Genomic DNA, 16,615 nt, shown 5'->3' with positions numbered 1-16,615 from the left:
TCTGCTGCAGTCTCTCTGGACCTCTGAGCACTCCAGTGCTCTCAAGCCTATGATTGTCAAATTCCTCTAGTAGGCTGCTGCTAACTCTCCCAACTCCTCTTGAAAATTAACTTTAAAAGCTCCGAAGCTCGTGTGAATGGCTTACGCAACTTCATTTCCTGTAACAACTTACACACTTCCCTCCTCCCCACCTGCCCCCTCCCCGTGTGTCACAGGCCCTTCTTTGGTTAAAGGGCTTTGTGTCGTGTGTCACGGCTATTGGTCTCCTTTGCCCTCAGAGAGATACTCTGTGAGTGAGTCTGTGAAGTGCTAAGCTTTCAGTCAGTGGACGCTGGGCCCAAAGGACACTAGTTAACAAGGGCTTTGTATGTTATGTTTCTGTATATGTAATCTGCAACTTTCATGTTTCAAAGAGTGTCTGCTGCTCTAGAGGCAGTGGAACCTGGGAGGACAGTGCCGATAAATGAAGCGGACTGAAGTCTTATGCAACAGCCAACTTTATTCAGAGCATCTGATGATTTATACTCTGAGGATTCAGAAGAGTCACATGAGTAAAGTGTCCAATCACAGGGGCGAGCTGCACTTGGCTAAGCCGTATGTGGCAAAACCATGTTTTTCCATGGAGGCATATAAACAAATAACAGTAGCCAGTTTTAATGATTAATCTTAATCAGTTATTTAATCTAAAATAAACTCATTGCTAGCCACTGCGCCTGGAAGGGGCACGAAAGCACACTCGAAGAACACTTCTGTGTTTAGACTGAGGTCACAAGACTCCTGTCTGTTTCCTGGAGTTTTCTCAGAGGCATTCAGAAGTCTCCTCACACACTCTATCCTTGGTCTGTGTTAGGACGAGAGAGGTCTAGTGGCTGGCCTGACGTCTCAGAGCTAAACTAGAATTGAAACCTCCTAACTGGCTCCAGAGCCCTGCCTTTGGTTGAGTACAGCGTTTCAGTGCTGTTCAGGGTACAGCTCCTGAGAGAATAGTGGGAGAAGACGGGAAGATAACCTTGGGAGGCAGAGTCCATGTGATCACATCCAACAGAGAGCAGTCAGAAGGGAGGGAAGGGCACTCACAGTACAAGTCAGAGTGTAGAAGGCAGCAGACATTTTTGCCCGAGGAGAGAAAACCTCCTCATTCAGGGTGTTGTTGGTTGAGATGTGTTCTGACTGTGTTGTATTGCTGGCTTCAAAAATAGGAGCTCTTGAGTTGCTCTGCCACAACCGGAGAGGCTGGGGCTGCAGATGCCCAGCCAGCACTCAAAAGTGTGCGTGTGCGTGTGTGTGTGTACACATGTGTGTGTGTACACGTGTGTGTGTACATGTGTGTGTGGATGTGTGGTATATGTGTGTATGTGTGTGTGTGTGTGTACACATGTGTGTGTACATGTGTGTGGATGTGTGGTATATGTGTGTATGTATGTGTGTGTGTGTGGATATGTGTTGTGTATATGTGGGGTGTGTGTGTGTGTACATGTGTGTGGATATGTGTTGTGGATATGTGTGTGGGTGTGTGTACATGTGTGTAGATGTGTGGTGTGTGTATGTATGTGTGTGTGGATATGTGTGTGTGTGTGTGTGTGTGTACATGTGTGTGGATGTGTGTGGATATGTGTGTGTGGATATGTGTGTGTTGTGGATATGTGTGTGTGTGTATATGTGTGTGGATGTGTGTACATGTGTGTGGATGTGTGGTATGTGTGTGTGTGGATATGTGTTGTGTATATGTGTGTGGTGTGTGTGTGTGTGGATGTGTGTGTGTGTGTGTGTGTGGATATGTGTGTGTGATGTGTGTGTGTGTGTATGTGTGTGTATATGTGTGTGGTGTGTGTGTGTACGTGTGTGTGGATGTATGTGTGTGTGTGGATGTATGTGTGTGTGGATGTGTGTGGATAAGTGTTGTGTATATGTGTGGGGTGTGTGTGGTACGAGATCAAACTGTACTCAGAATGTGCTTTCGCAGACTGGCAGTCCGGCCTTCTCGGGCTTCTCCGTCAGTGCCTTCAGTTACTTTCTTTCCAGGGTGCTCACTGGCAGTGTTTCACTGGCTTCCACCACCGTTTCCTAAGATTCCAGCTTTAACCTTCTACTCATCGGTCGTTACAGGCTGCATCTAAACCCGATGAATCAAAAAATTGAGATGATCTCTTCTGCCACCACTTGATCATACGGTCTCCTTGCTCTCACCCCTTCCCAGTGCCATGCCCATGTCTTGATAGTACTTCTCCTTCTCTGCCCAGAGTTGCTTTGGCCTGACAGGCGTGTGAACTAATGATGTTGTTTCTGGAACCTAGTGGAGGGCCAAGTGGGGGCTTGCTTCTTCTGCCTGTTCTTCTGGTGTCTTCCTGGAAAGATCAGTGACAGACAAGGGAAACACAGATATCCATTTTGAAATAGTGGGGTGTGGAGAAAGGCGTTGTTAATATTGGTGTCCTAGTAGTTGGGTCCCTCTTACAGAATGGCCTACTGCACCCTTTCTGCATATGCTCACGCTAGTCTGTTGCTCCAGGAGCTGAGTATATTTAATGTAAGTCCTGTTTCCGAGACTCACTGGGAGAGCCAGTAATGACTCTGAAGCACCTCACAATGGGACTGTTTATTGAGACTAATAGCTTACTCTGACTGTGTGAAACCTGTTGTTGAACTGATTCTCTGAAGAGTGGGGGGGCGTGTGTAAGACTGGAGGCATAGCTCACGGGCTGAGCAGCTGCCTGGTGTGCCTGAGGCCTGCGGTCTCACAGCCTTGCTGACTACAGGGCAGCACTCACCTGCAGGATGTCAGTAGCCTCATAGTGTTCATCTTCCCAGGATGCTTTGTAAGTGGGAGGCAGTGTTATCCACTCGGCATCATCTCTGAGCATGCTCTTTAAGAGCCTGGTTGGTCTCTGCCTTAGGAGTCGCTGTTGGGTGTGTTTTGGCCTTTAACAATCAGAGCATTGTATGGTATGTTTAGGTCACTGGCAGATGGTGCTGTGGTGGTTCTGTGTAGATCTGATCTGGTTTGTTCACTGGCAAATCTTCATGAAAGTTCCTTGTAATTGAGCACACAGTGATTTAGTATATTCATTTTAAATTGCTTTCTTTCTGGTGCTAAGTTTTAAAAGTTGGTCAGATTTGTCGTCTCCTTTTTGCCTGTAATAGTTATTCTTGTTCTTAAGTCTCTGCTTTTGTTGCTTTATTTATTCTTTTAACCACTGTCTTTCTAAAGATAAAGTAGTTTCGGATTTTTTCTTCTTCTTTATATGTACAGAAAGACTTACAAAAGCTTTAATGTTGGGGCATGAGGTATAATTTAGAGACAGAGTGGCTTGCTTCATGCACAGGCTGTGGGTTCCATCCCTAGCAATGCAAGCATGCACACATGCACGCATGCACGCATGCACGCAGACACACAAATGTACATACATGCACGGGTACCTACACATGCACGTACAGGTTAATATTGTACTACCTCATAATCTTAGGAAGTTGCCTGTGTGTGCTTCAACGCTTACGCGACCCTTGGCCCGGTGTCTCCGCTCTTCCTGAGCGTGCGCCGCCACCAGGCTCTGCTTCGAAGTTTTGCTCAGAAGTTTTCTAAAATGCTTCTTGTCTCGTGAGTGCTGGCAGGCTACACTAGGTGAAAGAGCATGCAACCATCCAGGAGTGTGACATTTCCAAGTTCCTCACACTCCAGTCTATCTTCAGGAGGTCTATCTAGCCTTAGGCATTTCTTGACTTTATGAGCTGAGATGTTTTCATTTCTTTGAAAGATTCAAGGGGCTGGAGACATGACCCGGTGGTAGAGTGCTTAGCTCAAAACCCCTAAGACCCTGGATTCACTCCCCAGTGCTCACCCCCTCCCCAAGAAACAGGTTAAGTAAAGTAATACAAAATGTATTTAATAAATTTACTCAACTAACGCAATATTATGTAAAATTACTACTTCCATGTAGTGTTAGAATGTGTTGTATGGTTATAGTGCACTCATTACAAGGCCAATATCCCATGTGGATACCATCTCCTAGTATCTGCTTGGACCAGAGTATTTTGGATATTAGATTTTCTTGTATTTTGAGATTGTGTGTGTGTGTGTGTGTGTGTGTGTGTGTGTGTGTGTGTGTGTGTGTAAATACATACATACATATGAGTTGTTACGCTGAAAGAACCCAGTTCTAAACATACATATATACCTTTATACAGGTAGCCTGAAGGTGACTTCATCTACCACTTTCAGTGGCCCTGCCTCTGGATCATACATGAGGTCCAGCATGGGGCTTTTCACTGGTGTCATAATCAGCACTTAAATGTAGATGTTTAGTGTTTGGGATTTTTGTTTTCAAATTGGGTTGTTCAGCCTGCAATAAAATTTTGTAAAAGTTAATTATTTTAAAATTGTTTAGCAACTGCTTTTCTAATACTCCTTAATTACTATTTTTACGTGATTGTGGTGTTTCTTTATGTGCGCGTGGCGTGGGGAGTGGTGCTGCCCATGCGTGCAACAGCCAGAGGAAGCCCTTGGGTATCCTGCTGTATGCTCTCTACCTTGTTCTTGTAACACAGGTCTCTTCACTGAGTGAAGCAAGGCTGGGGGTAGCAGACCCCAGAGTCCTCCTGTCTCACTGCCCGCAGGATTGGGTTATAGGTGTACATGCCACCACGCCCGCTTCTTTCCTTTTCTTTCTTTTCGTATACGTGCTGGCTTTTGAATGCATATCTTCATGCTTGCACAGCGAGCACTCTTCCCACTGAGCCACCTTCCCAGCCCAGTCTCTCTTGTCTAATAACCAGAGTCATCTGCAGCACGGCAGACACAGCTGTGCTGAGTCCGTCATATGAACGTACACCGTCTGAGTACGTACCATAATGCAGCGACAACGATAAGCAGAAAGGCAAACCATCCTGTTTTAAATCATAGATGTGTTGAGCTTTGACTTTGATTTACTAATTTTTGAGTGGATAAATGAGTTAATGTTCTTATTTAAATTTGTGTCTGATTTTTAAGACTTTACTACCAAAACTAAACATATCTAAGTTTCAATACTCAGTGTTGACAGAAAAATTTGACCTGTTTTGGCATACCAAAAAGTTACAACTGTGGTGGAGGGAAAAGTGGTTTGTGGTGTAAAAGGAGGATGGAAGTCGATCCTTGGTTACATTTGGGAGGCTTTTTGCCTTGTGTTGCGTTTCCATTGCGGCTTCAGAGCTTTGCGCTGTTGTCGCTGTCTTCAGCAGGGACAGCTGAGCGCTGTCTTTAGATGGCGCACGCACATCAACCTCCTCGGTTCTGGAGACTGTTTTCATGGCTGTTGGTATTCTGTTGTCTTGTGAAAACACAAGTAGAGTCTGGTCCCCCAAAGCCCAGCTCCATGCGGCTGTGTGGATTAAGCTCCACTGTGGATGAGAGGTGGTTTCAACCCAGCAGATGCCCCAGTCGGGGCCTTGTGAGCTGCCCTCTCTCTCTTCTCCAGCTGTCTGTGTGTGCTCAGTTTGTTGTCACCGTGGCTGGGGCAAGAAGCTGACTCGTGGGACACTGGTTTAGCTAGACATCTGCAGGTGTGGTTCCCTTTCCCTGGTGCCGTTGGTACAGCTCTTTACAGGTTCAGTATATGAATTAAGTTCCATGCTCTTCCCCCAGTCTCTTTGACTGAAAAGTATTAGGAGTTAAATTCCAAGACAAGAAATACTTGTGGCCTGGACAACAGTAAAGTTACTAATTAGAACTTCCTTGTAGAAAGTGGACTTTCACAATACATCAGTCCTGGATTTGCTGTGTAATTCAAGGATCGTCCAAAATAAAAATGCGAAACATAGGCCAAGTAGTACTTCGGGTAGCAGAGCAGGGTGGAGAGTTAAAGAGCCCTTGGTGGGTCACTGGAGTGAAAGCCTTACGAAGAGGGAGACTGTACTTTGTAAAGTTTATAGAAATGGACCCAAGCGACCTGTGTGCTTCCCTTCTGGTTTCTTTCATACTCAGTTCTTTCTGTTGAACATTACTCCTTTTTATGGGAATATTCCAGTTCATCTCATTACTATTGTGACATTTGAGTTGTTTTTACTGTGAAGCTATCACAAGAACTCAACCCCTGACTCTAATTCTAACCCAGCCTGACTGAGCATCCCTGTGTAAGTTTCCATGTGCACCTAGGTTTTCATTCTCTCAGCAAAATGCCTAGGAGTGGATTAGTTGGATTACAGGTTAATTGTATGTTTAACTGTTAAGAAAATGACAAACTTTACCATTTTACAAACTCATGTGGGAGAAGTTTGGTCACTCTGCATCTTTACCACTGTGGTGGGATCACAATGTAGGATTAATGTAGATTTTCCTGATAATTTAAGACGTAGGACATTTTTTCATGTGCTTAGCCTTTTTATGTATTATATGATAAAATATCTATTCAGTCTTCTGCCTATTGAGGGTGGGGGTGTTAACATCTTACTGAATTCTTTATATATTCTATAATCAAGCTCTTTACATGTTTACCTTTCATTTTCATAAAAGGTGTGTGCGTGTGCGTGTGATGCCGGGGATCAAATCTGGACAGCACACCTACTAGAAACCTATCAGCCATAGTGATAGTAGATTTAACTGAGAGCAGATCAGATTAAATCGAGACAGACAATAAGATGCAGCTATCATATCACATTTGAAATTTTATGTTCTATTTCTGCACTTAGGGTCATATTTTAGGTGCTTTTACATCATTAAGATTATTGAATTTCAGTTTGGGTGAATATTACACTGGATGTGTAAATCAGAATGAATTTTATAAATAAAACCTCAGGGAAGGAAACAATGTAATTCATAAACCTTTATGACACCTAAGGTATTTCATCAAGAAAGATTCCTAAGTGTAGTGTTATTGGGTTAAAATGAGCTCCTGGGATCTGGGGGTGGCTCGGCAGTTAGGAGTACTGCTGCTCTTCTGACCTCCCCACCCCAGGGTGGCCACATGCTACATGCACAGGCGCACACACTGAACCCATGCACACACACAGGGAAAAAATAAATCTACAAACAGTTTTGATGTGTTCTTGATGTCACTACAACTAATAAGTAGTTGGAAGTATATGGAAAGTGAGATGGCGTTCAAATAAACTGACTTTCTGTTCTTTGATTTCTTTAAAACAAAAAAACCATAGCATTTAAAATTATTCAGCCTACCCAGATTTATGTAAAATGTAGTCTTTTTTTTTTTTTTTTTTTTTTTTGAGACAGGGTTTCTCTCTGTAGCAGTCGTGACTGTCCTGAACTTTCTTTGTAGACCAGGCTGGCCTTGAACTCATAGAGATCTGCCTGCCTCTGCCTCCTGAGTGCTGGGATTAGAGGTTTGTGGTACCACCACCCAAACTTAGTCTTAATGCTGCCTCTCCCTGGAGCTGGTGTACTGTAGTATGGTAATTGTAGATAGTGTTTCCCTTCTGTATCTCACATAGTTTTAAATATTCTTAGTCCCAGACGGAATACAATGGTGCTTTTAGTTAATATTCTCAATAATGTTGTTTGGAAATGATTAATGGGCCTGAATATTAGCTCCTTGGTAGAGCACTCCCCTAACCAAATGCAGGTCCTTGGATTCTATTCTCAGCAATGCAAAAACAAGACATCTTAAGTGGACCTGCCCCCTTTAGGTAATGAAAAAGTCACTAAGAGCTTGGTGACCTCAACAGACATCATGTACTTGATGTGGATATTGTCATTATTAGAATGGCCTCTTTGGTGACACCTGAATGAGGGATGGAGGAAACCTCACCGTGTGGTCGGTCTGCTGCCCGTGGTATAATACTTGACCTGTCGCTCTGCCCTGTCCACAGGTTAAAGTGTTGCGCAATCAGCTGGTCCTGTTCCACAGTGCTGTGGCTGCCTACTTTGCCGGCAATCAGAAGCAGCTTGAACTGACACTTAAGCAGTTCCATGTCAAGTTGAAAACCCCTGGAGTGGACGCCCCGTCTTGGCTTGAAGAGCAGTAAACTCACCTGGAAAAGAAGGAAGAGTGTATTGTTAAAGAACTGATCACCTAATGAGAGTGAAGGAGTGGGGAGTGGGGAGGTGACCGACCTGGAGAGGCTCTTGCACAGATAGCTTTCATTTTTCCCTTTTCACACCCTAATAATTGAGCTGTTAAATTTGATGAGAAGGTGGGTGGTTTGTATGGAAACGTCATTTCTATAGTTCTAAATACAGTAGTTTTCCTTTTTGAGGAATCCTTTTTGTATTTTCAGGGTTGATGGCTATTTCTATAATTTGAAATATTTAATATAGATTTGCACTGATAAGATAAAAATTCAAGGCTTTTGGTCCTAGAAATGAGGACCAGCTGTAATTTTCCAAGGGAGGTTTATATGATTTGTATCAATGTCAGATATTTTATATATGAATATATCAACATCTTTAAGAAGTTCATGTTCGTGTATTATCTTAAAGAAGAAAAGCTATTTTGCAGAGTAAGTTATATAGCGTCCCGCAGTGTCCACAGAGGGGCAACTCAAATGAATGACTGATTGGCTCATAATTTGTGGTAGATATCTTTTAAAAATTAATCTGTACCACTGTAATTTTGTTTAGGTAATTTTAAAGACCTGGGAATCACAGTGTCATAATTTCTATGACATGTTTAAACTTATGAATTTGACACTTGTGTTAGCAATTTTGATTTATAATGAAATCTGCTTAAGAGAGGCGGAGTTTTTTGTTTTGTTTTGTTTTTTTTCTACATGTGGACATAGGAATGGAAACTCTTAGTGGTTTCTAGAGTAGAAATTTGTAGATTGGAAAGCTAGTTTGGGGGTAAATTCCATTTTGATAGAAGAGAATTTCCAGACCATGTTTGTAGACTTCCATGTGTGACTGTACCAGTTAAGCCTTAAATCACAGATCTGTGCCTTCTCAAATGCAGTAATTCTTGTCCAACCGCTGTACAGAACCCATGAAGAAACCCCGTGGATCACGATTGATGTGTCTGTTCTTTGGAAAGGAGCACAGTAAATGCTGGGATTCTATGTCCTCATCAAACCATACTTGAGGTGGATGGGGAAACCAACTTTGGAGTCTTTTGTTTGGTTTCTCTTGATTCCTTTTGAAGAATGGGACTGTGGGAGAATTTTTCCTACTTGGGTAATGAAAAGATTGTGTAGCGCGAAGGTCATAGGAAGGGAAAGGCCAGTGTTTTATTTGTGCGGTGCTGTTGGTCTTAGGTATACAGTTGGCCTGTCCACTGTGGGGGGTTTCCTCCGTGAGGTAATCTTGTTTAAATGTAAAGTTCCTTTGATTTTTGTCATACATATAAATGAGTATTTGGAAAGATATCACTTTACCTGTTCATTTCTATTGTGTTGAAATGAAGTACTTAAAATTACTGTTGTACGTAAACTTTGTGGACTGTACAATGTGTTATGTATGTCCAAATGCCTTTTAGCTGGCTTTTTTTATTAATATGCCTGTTTTGAGTGCTTAATACACTGTCATGTGATTGTAAGTCATGCACCCGTTTTAAATCATTCCTTCTGTATATTTGTACTCTGAGAGAGCCTTATTTTATTCTTCAAGCAGAAAGCCACTTGTGTGGTTATTTACACTCCCCAGAGTGTGCCTCTGGGGTGAACTTTGTACTCTTATTAAAGTCTGTGCTACATTATCTTATTGCCCTGATCTCATACATTTTAAATAAGAAGTAACTATTTGGAGCTTCAGAGAATATACTTTTTCCCCTGGTTTTGAAAAAGAAATGGTGCTTCTATTACTTAATTTGTCGTGTTCTGTGAGTCATTCTTTCTTCTCAATCTGAATCTCTCAGGAACTGAACATGCCCAATCTCACCACAGTTTAACAACAATTATAGCAAAAGAGCTAAATGTTATTAGACTCATGGATTAATTTTTTTTCAGAAAAGCTAAAAGTAATGATGATTTCTAAATAGTGAGCACATGTGCAAAAGAAGTGAGTGTAACCTTATGCTAGACAGTAGTATGTTCACTTTGTTGCCCAGGCTACCCCTGACACTGTAGAGAAAGAAAAGTTCAGCAAGTAGAAGTAGTCACTCCCATGCCATCTGCAGGAGTCACAGGGCAGACCTGAAGGTAGGTGTCTGAGTTGCCAGGCTGTTAGTACGAAGAACTCGGTGTGAATGTTTAGCCGGCTTGTCACCCTTAGGATCTATAGCTAGAAGAGAAGACAGGCCCTCGGAGTGCATACACACTTTAAAGATGGTTCTGTATTGCTGATTTGCTTTCAAGAGTGAATGTACCCATTTCCACCTCCGGGAGCATATGTGGGAACGGAGCGTGTGTTTTAAGCCAGAATGTGGAAAGTGAAGTGATTCTTGAATCAGCAGGAGTCACATTGTGGGTGTTACGGTTGGAAAGGGAACTGCTGTCTAGAAGATAGATAGACAAGATCCGAGAGTTTGGGGATGTGGTGCCTCGGGACAGTGGAGGGATGGCTTTTCTCACATTAAAACAGAAATTATCCAAGGAAAACACACACTGAAGGAACTGGCTTGGCAACTCTGCTCCTGGCTATCTAGCCAATTGGCTCATTCTTTTGTCTTCTCCCTGTCTCAGGCTGAGTGCTGCGAGTCCGCTGGGCATCCCGTGCTCGACCCGCTGTGCCGCCCCCCAGCCCTGTTCTTTTCAATAGAGTCTAGGAAGGACCCCAAACCTGCAGGAGCAATCTGGCAAAAACCTTGACTTCTTTAAGGTGTCCCCCGCAATGGGCAAACCATATTAACATCATGTACACGGCTGTCTTCCTTCCTTCTTCCTTCCTTCCTTCCTCTCTCCCTCCCTCCCTCCCTCCCTCTTTCCCTTTCTTCTTCCCTAACATTTATTCATGAGCAAAAAACTCCATAAAATAAGAATTGAAAAATTCCTATTGAAAATCTGTAGATGAATTAATACTAGTGTCAGATTGAACACTTTATGTTTAACGTTGTACATAATGAAAGAATGTATGTCATTAGCAATGCTGTTCTGCATCAACACAATTGGGTATTACAGTGCGATACTACCGAGAAAAAGAAATGAAGGCCAGACTGATAGCAAATGAAGAAGTAAACAGTATCTGTCTAGGCACACCATTGTCTACAGAGGAAATTCCACAGAAAGCACCAGAACCCACCTGAACTAGACAATGGGTTTTGCTGTTTTGTAGGATATCATGTTTTCCATCTCATATATTACCCATAAAATTTGAAGTTTCAGAAGTATCTTTCATAATGCTAATAAAACCCACCAAAGTTATAGAATACTTCTAATAAAATCTGGACATGTAAAAAATAAAAATAAAAAAAATCTGGACATGTACACTGAAAACTACTAAATTGGTGAGAGAAAATGAGTGAGATCTAAGGCCATAGAGATGATGGGTGGTTTTGAGAAGTCAGCAGTGCTAGAACATCCAGCTGTGTCTCTAGCTTTTTCTGCTCACCACCCTTTTCACCTGAGAAGCTGATGAGCCCAAGCCAAGGCAGATGAAATAAGGATACAAATCAAACATTTACTGATAAATCATGACATCTAATTTAAAACAGTTCTTTGGTATTACATATGATTTTACGGTTTATTGAAGATGGGTACAAATTGATATGGTAATGAGACAGCTCTGCTTGCTTATTTTTAACAGAAGAGAGCTGAACATCCAATGCTATGGAATAGCATCTTCATTTTTCAGAACTGATCAGTATTTTGATTTTCTAATCAGTTGTTAATGCCAAGAACATGTATAGGCATGAGTATAAAATGGCTGAAATATGTTTAGGGAAATTTCAGAAATTGTAGGAAATTCTATCCTAATAATCCCAAAATTCATCTAATGCTTCTTTGTATGAAACTGCAAACAGCAGTTTTATTTTATTTTATTATTTTTACTCTGGTGTTTGGGGATAGGGGCTCATGAGGTCCCACCTGACCTTGAACTTGCTGTGTAGTCAAAGGTGTCTTTGAACTGAGCCTCCTGCTTCTCTAGTGCAGGGATTGTAGGCATGCCCAGCATCAAACAGCATTTAAATTGCTTGGTTTTTTTAGATTTAGTTATTTAATGATGTGAGTGTTTTGCCTACGTGTGTGCACATGCACTATGTGTGTGCCTAGTGGCCCCAGAGTCCAGGAAAGGGCACGACATCCCCTGGAGCTAGAGTAAGGAATGATTGTGAGCTGTATGTGGGTTCTGGGAACCAAACCCAAGTCCTCAGGATGAGTGGCAAGTGCTTTCTTAACAGCTGAGCCATCTGTCCAGCCTCCAAACAGCAGTTTTTAAAATCAAACATTCTAACGCAGTGCACTCTGGGGCAGAGAAGATGGCTCATCTGGGAAAGGTACTTACCTGCTGCCACACCTGATGACTTGGGTTCAACCCTGCAACTTAGATGGTGGAAGGAGCCTCCTGCAAGTTGCTCTCTGACTTCCACACACAGGCCTGCCCATCACACACACACACACACACACACACACACACACACACACACACAGGGAGGGAGAGGGGGAGGCTGGAGAGATAGCTCAGCAGGTAAGAGTACCTGCTGCTCTTGCAGAAGACCTAAATTTGGTTCCTAGCACCCATGTCAGGCTCTTGTAAGCTGCCTATAATGCTAATTTTAAGGGATCCAACCCCCTTTTTTTGGCTTTCAAGGACACCCACGTAAATATACACTGATACACTCAAAAATAAATTATAAATAACTCAGCTATTTTTTAAAATTACACATTTTTATGTTTACCTAGGACTTTCTAGTTGTGAATGAACTGGGTGTTTTTTTTTTTTAATCAAAGAGTCAGTTAATTTTGCATTAGTTCAAAACTTTTCCAAGGCCGTGCATTCTTAACTACTATTACAATGTTACAGGAGCTATTGTTAAAATAGAAAAATGCAAACAACCTTTACTAAATTCTGTGTTCTCGATAGGTTTCCTGCCCTACAGGTTTCCTCGAATAAATGGTTCTTCATGATAAACTGTCAAGTGGTCCTCCCAAATGTTCTAGAAACAAAGGCTGCTCTTTGGGGTTATGTATAATAAGGAAGAACTGTGTGTTACTCTGTTGTTAGCTCTGATGTGGAAAGGGGAGGCTGTCTGCACAGAGAAAGGAAATTAGACCCAGTCTAAGAACCCTAACACCATTGCAGTTAGTTCACTAATAATGCTGTCAGGGCTGGGAATTTGGGCAACAGTTGTGAAACTGGCCACGAAAACTGAAAGCGCTTGAAACTTCTGGTTGGTCCCAAACATGCTTTTCAGGAAACAAGTCTTCTGTTAAAGACTTGAGCTTAGGTCTGTTCAAACTACCTTTGTGCAACTATGAATTGTTGAATCTCAAGAAAGGTATAAAAGGAGTAAGATACCCTTTAGGGGACTGTGAAGATGCTCAGTCAGAAAGTGCTCTGTGCAAGCATGAGGTCCCGGGTTTGGATCCCCAGCTCCCAAGTAAAAGCTAAGCCTGGAACCATGTGTCTGTAACACCAGTGTTGGGGGGGGGGCGTGTTACAGACACATGGAGACAGGAAGGTCACTGGAGCTTGCTGGCCAGCCAGTCTAGGTGACTCAGTGAGCTCCAGGTTCAGTGAAAGAACCTCTCAAAGGCTTAGCTGGGTACTAGTGAGGAAATTTTCAGACATCCATCTCTGCCACACACACAGTTAAAAACTAACATGTAACAGAGATGGAATGGGAGAGCAATGAAAGAGATACCATGATAAAGGGAGACATCATGGGGATAGGGAGAATTCGGGTGCTAGGGAAGTTCCCAGGAATCCACAAGGATGACCCCAGCTTAGACTACTAGCAATAGTGGAGAGGGTGCCTGAACTGACTTACCCCAGTAATCACATCTGTGAATACCCTAACTGTTAATCATAGAGCCTTTCTCCAGTAACTGATGGAAACAGATGCAGAGATCCCCAGCCAAACACCAGGCCAAAATTGAGGAGTCCAGTTAAAGAGAGAGAAGAGGGATTCTATGAGCGAGGGCATCAAGATCATGATGGAGAAACCTACAGAGACAACCAGACCAAACTAGTGGGAACTCTTAAAATTTAGATCAACAACTGTGGAGCCTGCATGGGACTGGACTAGGCCCTCTGCATAGGGAAACAATTGTGTAGCTTGATTTGCTCAAGGGCCCCCCTGGCAGTAGGATCAGAATCCATCCTTGGTGCATGAGCAGGCCTTTTGGAACCCACTTCTATGATGAGACATCTTGCACAGCCTTGAGGCACGGGGAGGGCTTGGGCCTGCCTCTATTAAATGTACCTCCCCATGGGAGGCCTTACCTTCTTGTAGGAGGGAATGGGGGGGGTTGGAAGGGGGAGGCTGGAGGGCATCTTTGGTATGTAAAATGAATAAATTTTTCTTAATAAATAACTTGCTGGTTTTAAAGTTGACTTTCCTGTAACAGATGTATTGCTCTGCTTCTGGCTTGGTGTGCACATGTTTGTATAAATCACATCAGAGTGAAATGTGGGCCTAGCCAATGTAGACAGAAACAGAAAAGTAAGCCCTGTCATCTTCATGCTGTCTTGGAGCTCTGGTGTCTGCAGTGACCACCAAAGGAACTACAGACTCACTGTGGGGGCAAAAAAAGAAAAGAAAAGAAAAAAGGAAAGGAAAGAGAGAGAGAGAGAGAGAGAGAGAGAGAGAAGGAAGGAAGGAAGGAAGAAAGGAAGGAAGGAAGGAAGAAAAAGAAAGAAAAGAAAAAGAAAGCCGCTTTGCTGTTTTCATACAGGGGTCAGCATGCAGTGAGATGGGGAAAGGAAGCAAATGGTCCAGTTGAGCTTCCTAAAAAAGATGTGAAAGAGTCAAGTTTTGGGAACCAGGAGTAAAGTAAGAGAAATTGTATATACTACCTCACCTTTTTTTATTGTCTTATTTTTGTGTGTGGACACATGAGTGCCACAGCATGTGTGGAGGGCAGCAGACAACTTACAGGGGTCAGTTCTCTCCTTCCATCAGGTAGGTTCCAGTTCAAGTCATCAGGCTTGGCAGCAAATGCTTTTACCTGCTGAGCTATCTAGACAGCCCACTACTCTACGTTTATTCTCTCTCTAAATGACTTCTGACTCTACATTAGAAAGCTTTTTATGAAAAAAAGTACCTAGAGTTTGGGACGGGTAATTATAACTTTCCTTGAGAAATATGTACTTACTATGGCTAGACACTGAACTCCCGAGAAAGGCACGCATGTTTTGTTTGCCTTGTATTTGTAGTCCACAGTGTGAAGACACAGCTGTATGAAACATTGGGAGGTCAGCTGATACATTGAATGTGTTTGGTGCTGTGAGAGGTTTTGCATTGAACATTTAGCTCCGCCACTGTAGGGGATAACATTTTCAGGAGGTGTGTGCCCATGCAGTGTGCTTTTGAAGGAAACTGGAGCACACTGGTGCACAGCTGTATGTGGGAGAAAGGAAGGAAAAGGTTCTTTTACTTTTTCCTTAGCGTTTTGAGACAGACCTCACTATGTATTCCTGGCTGGCCTGGAACTCAAGAGATCACCTGTGTCTGCCTCCTGAGTGCTGCATTTAATGCCATGCACACCCATGCATGGCAGAAAAGGGTTTTTTAAATATGCCAAAATGCAACTGGTAAGACAGATGGCTATGTATGTGGTTCAATAATACTAATCAACTTTAAGATTCCCACAATAACAATTTTTAAGTGGTGATTTGGTTCAGAAAGGCAATAAGATTGTGCCAAGTGTTCCTTCTCCACTACAGTGGCAATGAGCTTTTTTTTTTTTTTTTAAATATAGTCAGTGACACTCCTTGCTCCAAACATAAAGATTCTAGAATCCACACCACCCAGCCCAGCATGTATAAAGATTGGAGATGGCAGACAACAGCATCAGGCGAACGCGCAGGGTGCGTCCAGGATGAGACTGAGGAACGGAAAGACGCAGTCCCTAAGTTAGGTATTTCTCCTTGGCTCCTCTCTAACCAGCTATTGGAAAGTTCAAGGGAGTTAGGCCCCAAACCAAACTAACTTTAGCTCAGTTAGGATGATGCCTCCTGTCTCGTTTTGCGCTCTCTGCTCACGAACAAGCATGCAGTATGGAGCTTTTCTACACTAACATGCTAGTTGCTTGAAATTCAACTATGCTAATTTGACTGCTTAAAACCGATTTTCCATCTAAAAGCGTGTTTTTTGAGGTAGCCAGATTTTTACCCCATTCACACTAAAACTAATAAAGCAGCCTCACTCTATAAAGGTAAACCCTGGAAGTGTGCTTTCTCATGGGTCTCCTCTTCTGTCAGTCCTCTCCCGGCTAAGACTGGGAACATGCTCCGGATCCAAATGTCTCCTAGCTGGCTCATAGTCCCGAGTGGAGCCGCGGAAGCCCAGGCAGTGTTTGAGCACAGAGATCTAACCATGGCAATGGTTACTATAGAACCACTGCCTGTCTCGGGAGCGCTAAGTGTGAGCTTAAACAGTCATGAGTATTTGCTGAATGACCACTGGTATGACCTCCATCACCTGACCCCACTAACACCCTGAAGAGGACTACATGATTCCTGAGTCGGATGCCAGCCAGCTCTTCTTGGAGGACAGGCTCTCATTCATTGTTTAGCCTTCCTGTGTATGGGTCTTAGAAAAAAGAAAAAAAAAAAACAAGGGTCTGGTAGTATGATTTGGTGGCATTGCCTGTC

General features: G+C 42.9%; 1 protein-coding gene across 7 annotated transcripts in view; it reads left to right on the top strand.

Moving 5' to 3' along the window:
* Arfip1 (ADP ribosylation factor interacting protein 1) overlaps positions 1-9,722 on the top strand; it is an 88,468-nt gene extending 78,746 nt beyond the window's left edge. For all 7 annotated transcript variants that reach the window (XM_028894293.2, XM_037206697.1, XM_028894291.2 and 4 more), the window contains one exon: positions 7,798-9,722. In XM_028894293.2, the coding sequence (XP_028750126.1) occupies positions 7,798-7,953 (156 nt within the window). In that variant the 3' untranslated portion in view covers positions 7,954-9,722. The remainder of the gene's footprint in view (positions 1-7,797) is intronic.
* Positions 9,723-16,615: the final 6,893 nt, after the last annotated feature.

Source organism: Peromyscus leucopus, chromosome 6 (assembly GCF_004664715.2).
Source record: "Peromyscus leucopus breed LL Stock chromosome 6, UCI_PerLeu_2.1, whole genome shotgun sequence".
In the NCBI taxonomy this organism is placed as follows: Eukaryota; Metazoa; Chordata; class Mammalia; order Rodentia; family Cricetidae; genus Peromyscus; species Peromyscus leucopus.
Note: the sequence above shows the minus strand (reverse complement) of the source record. Positions and strands in the feature narration are given on the sequence as shown.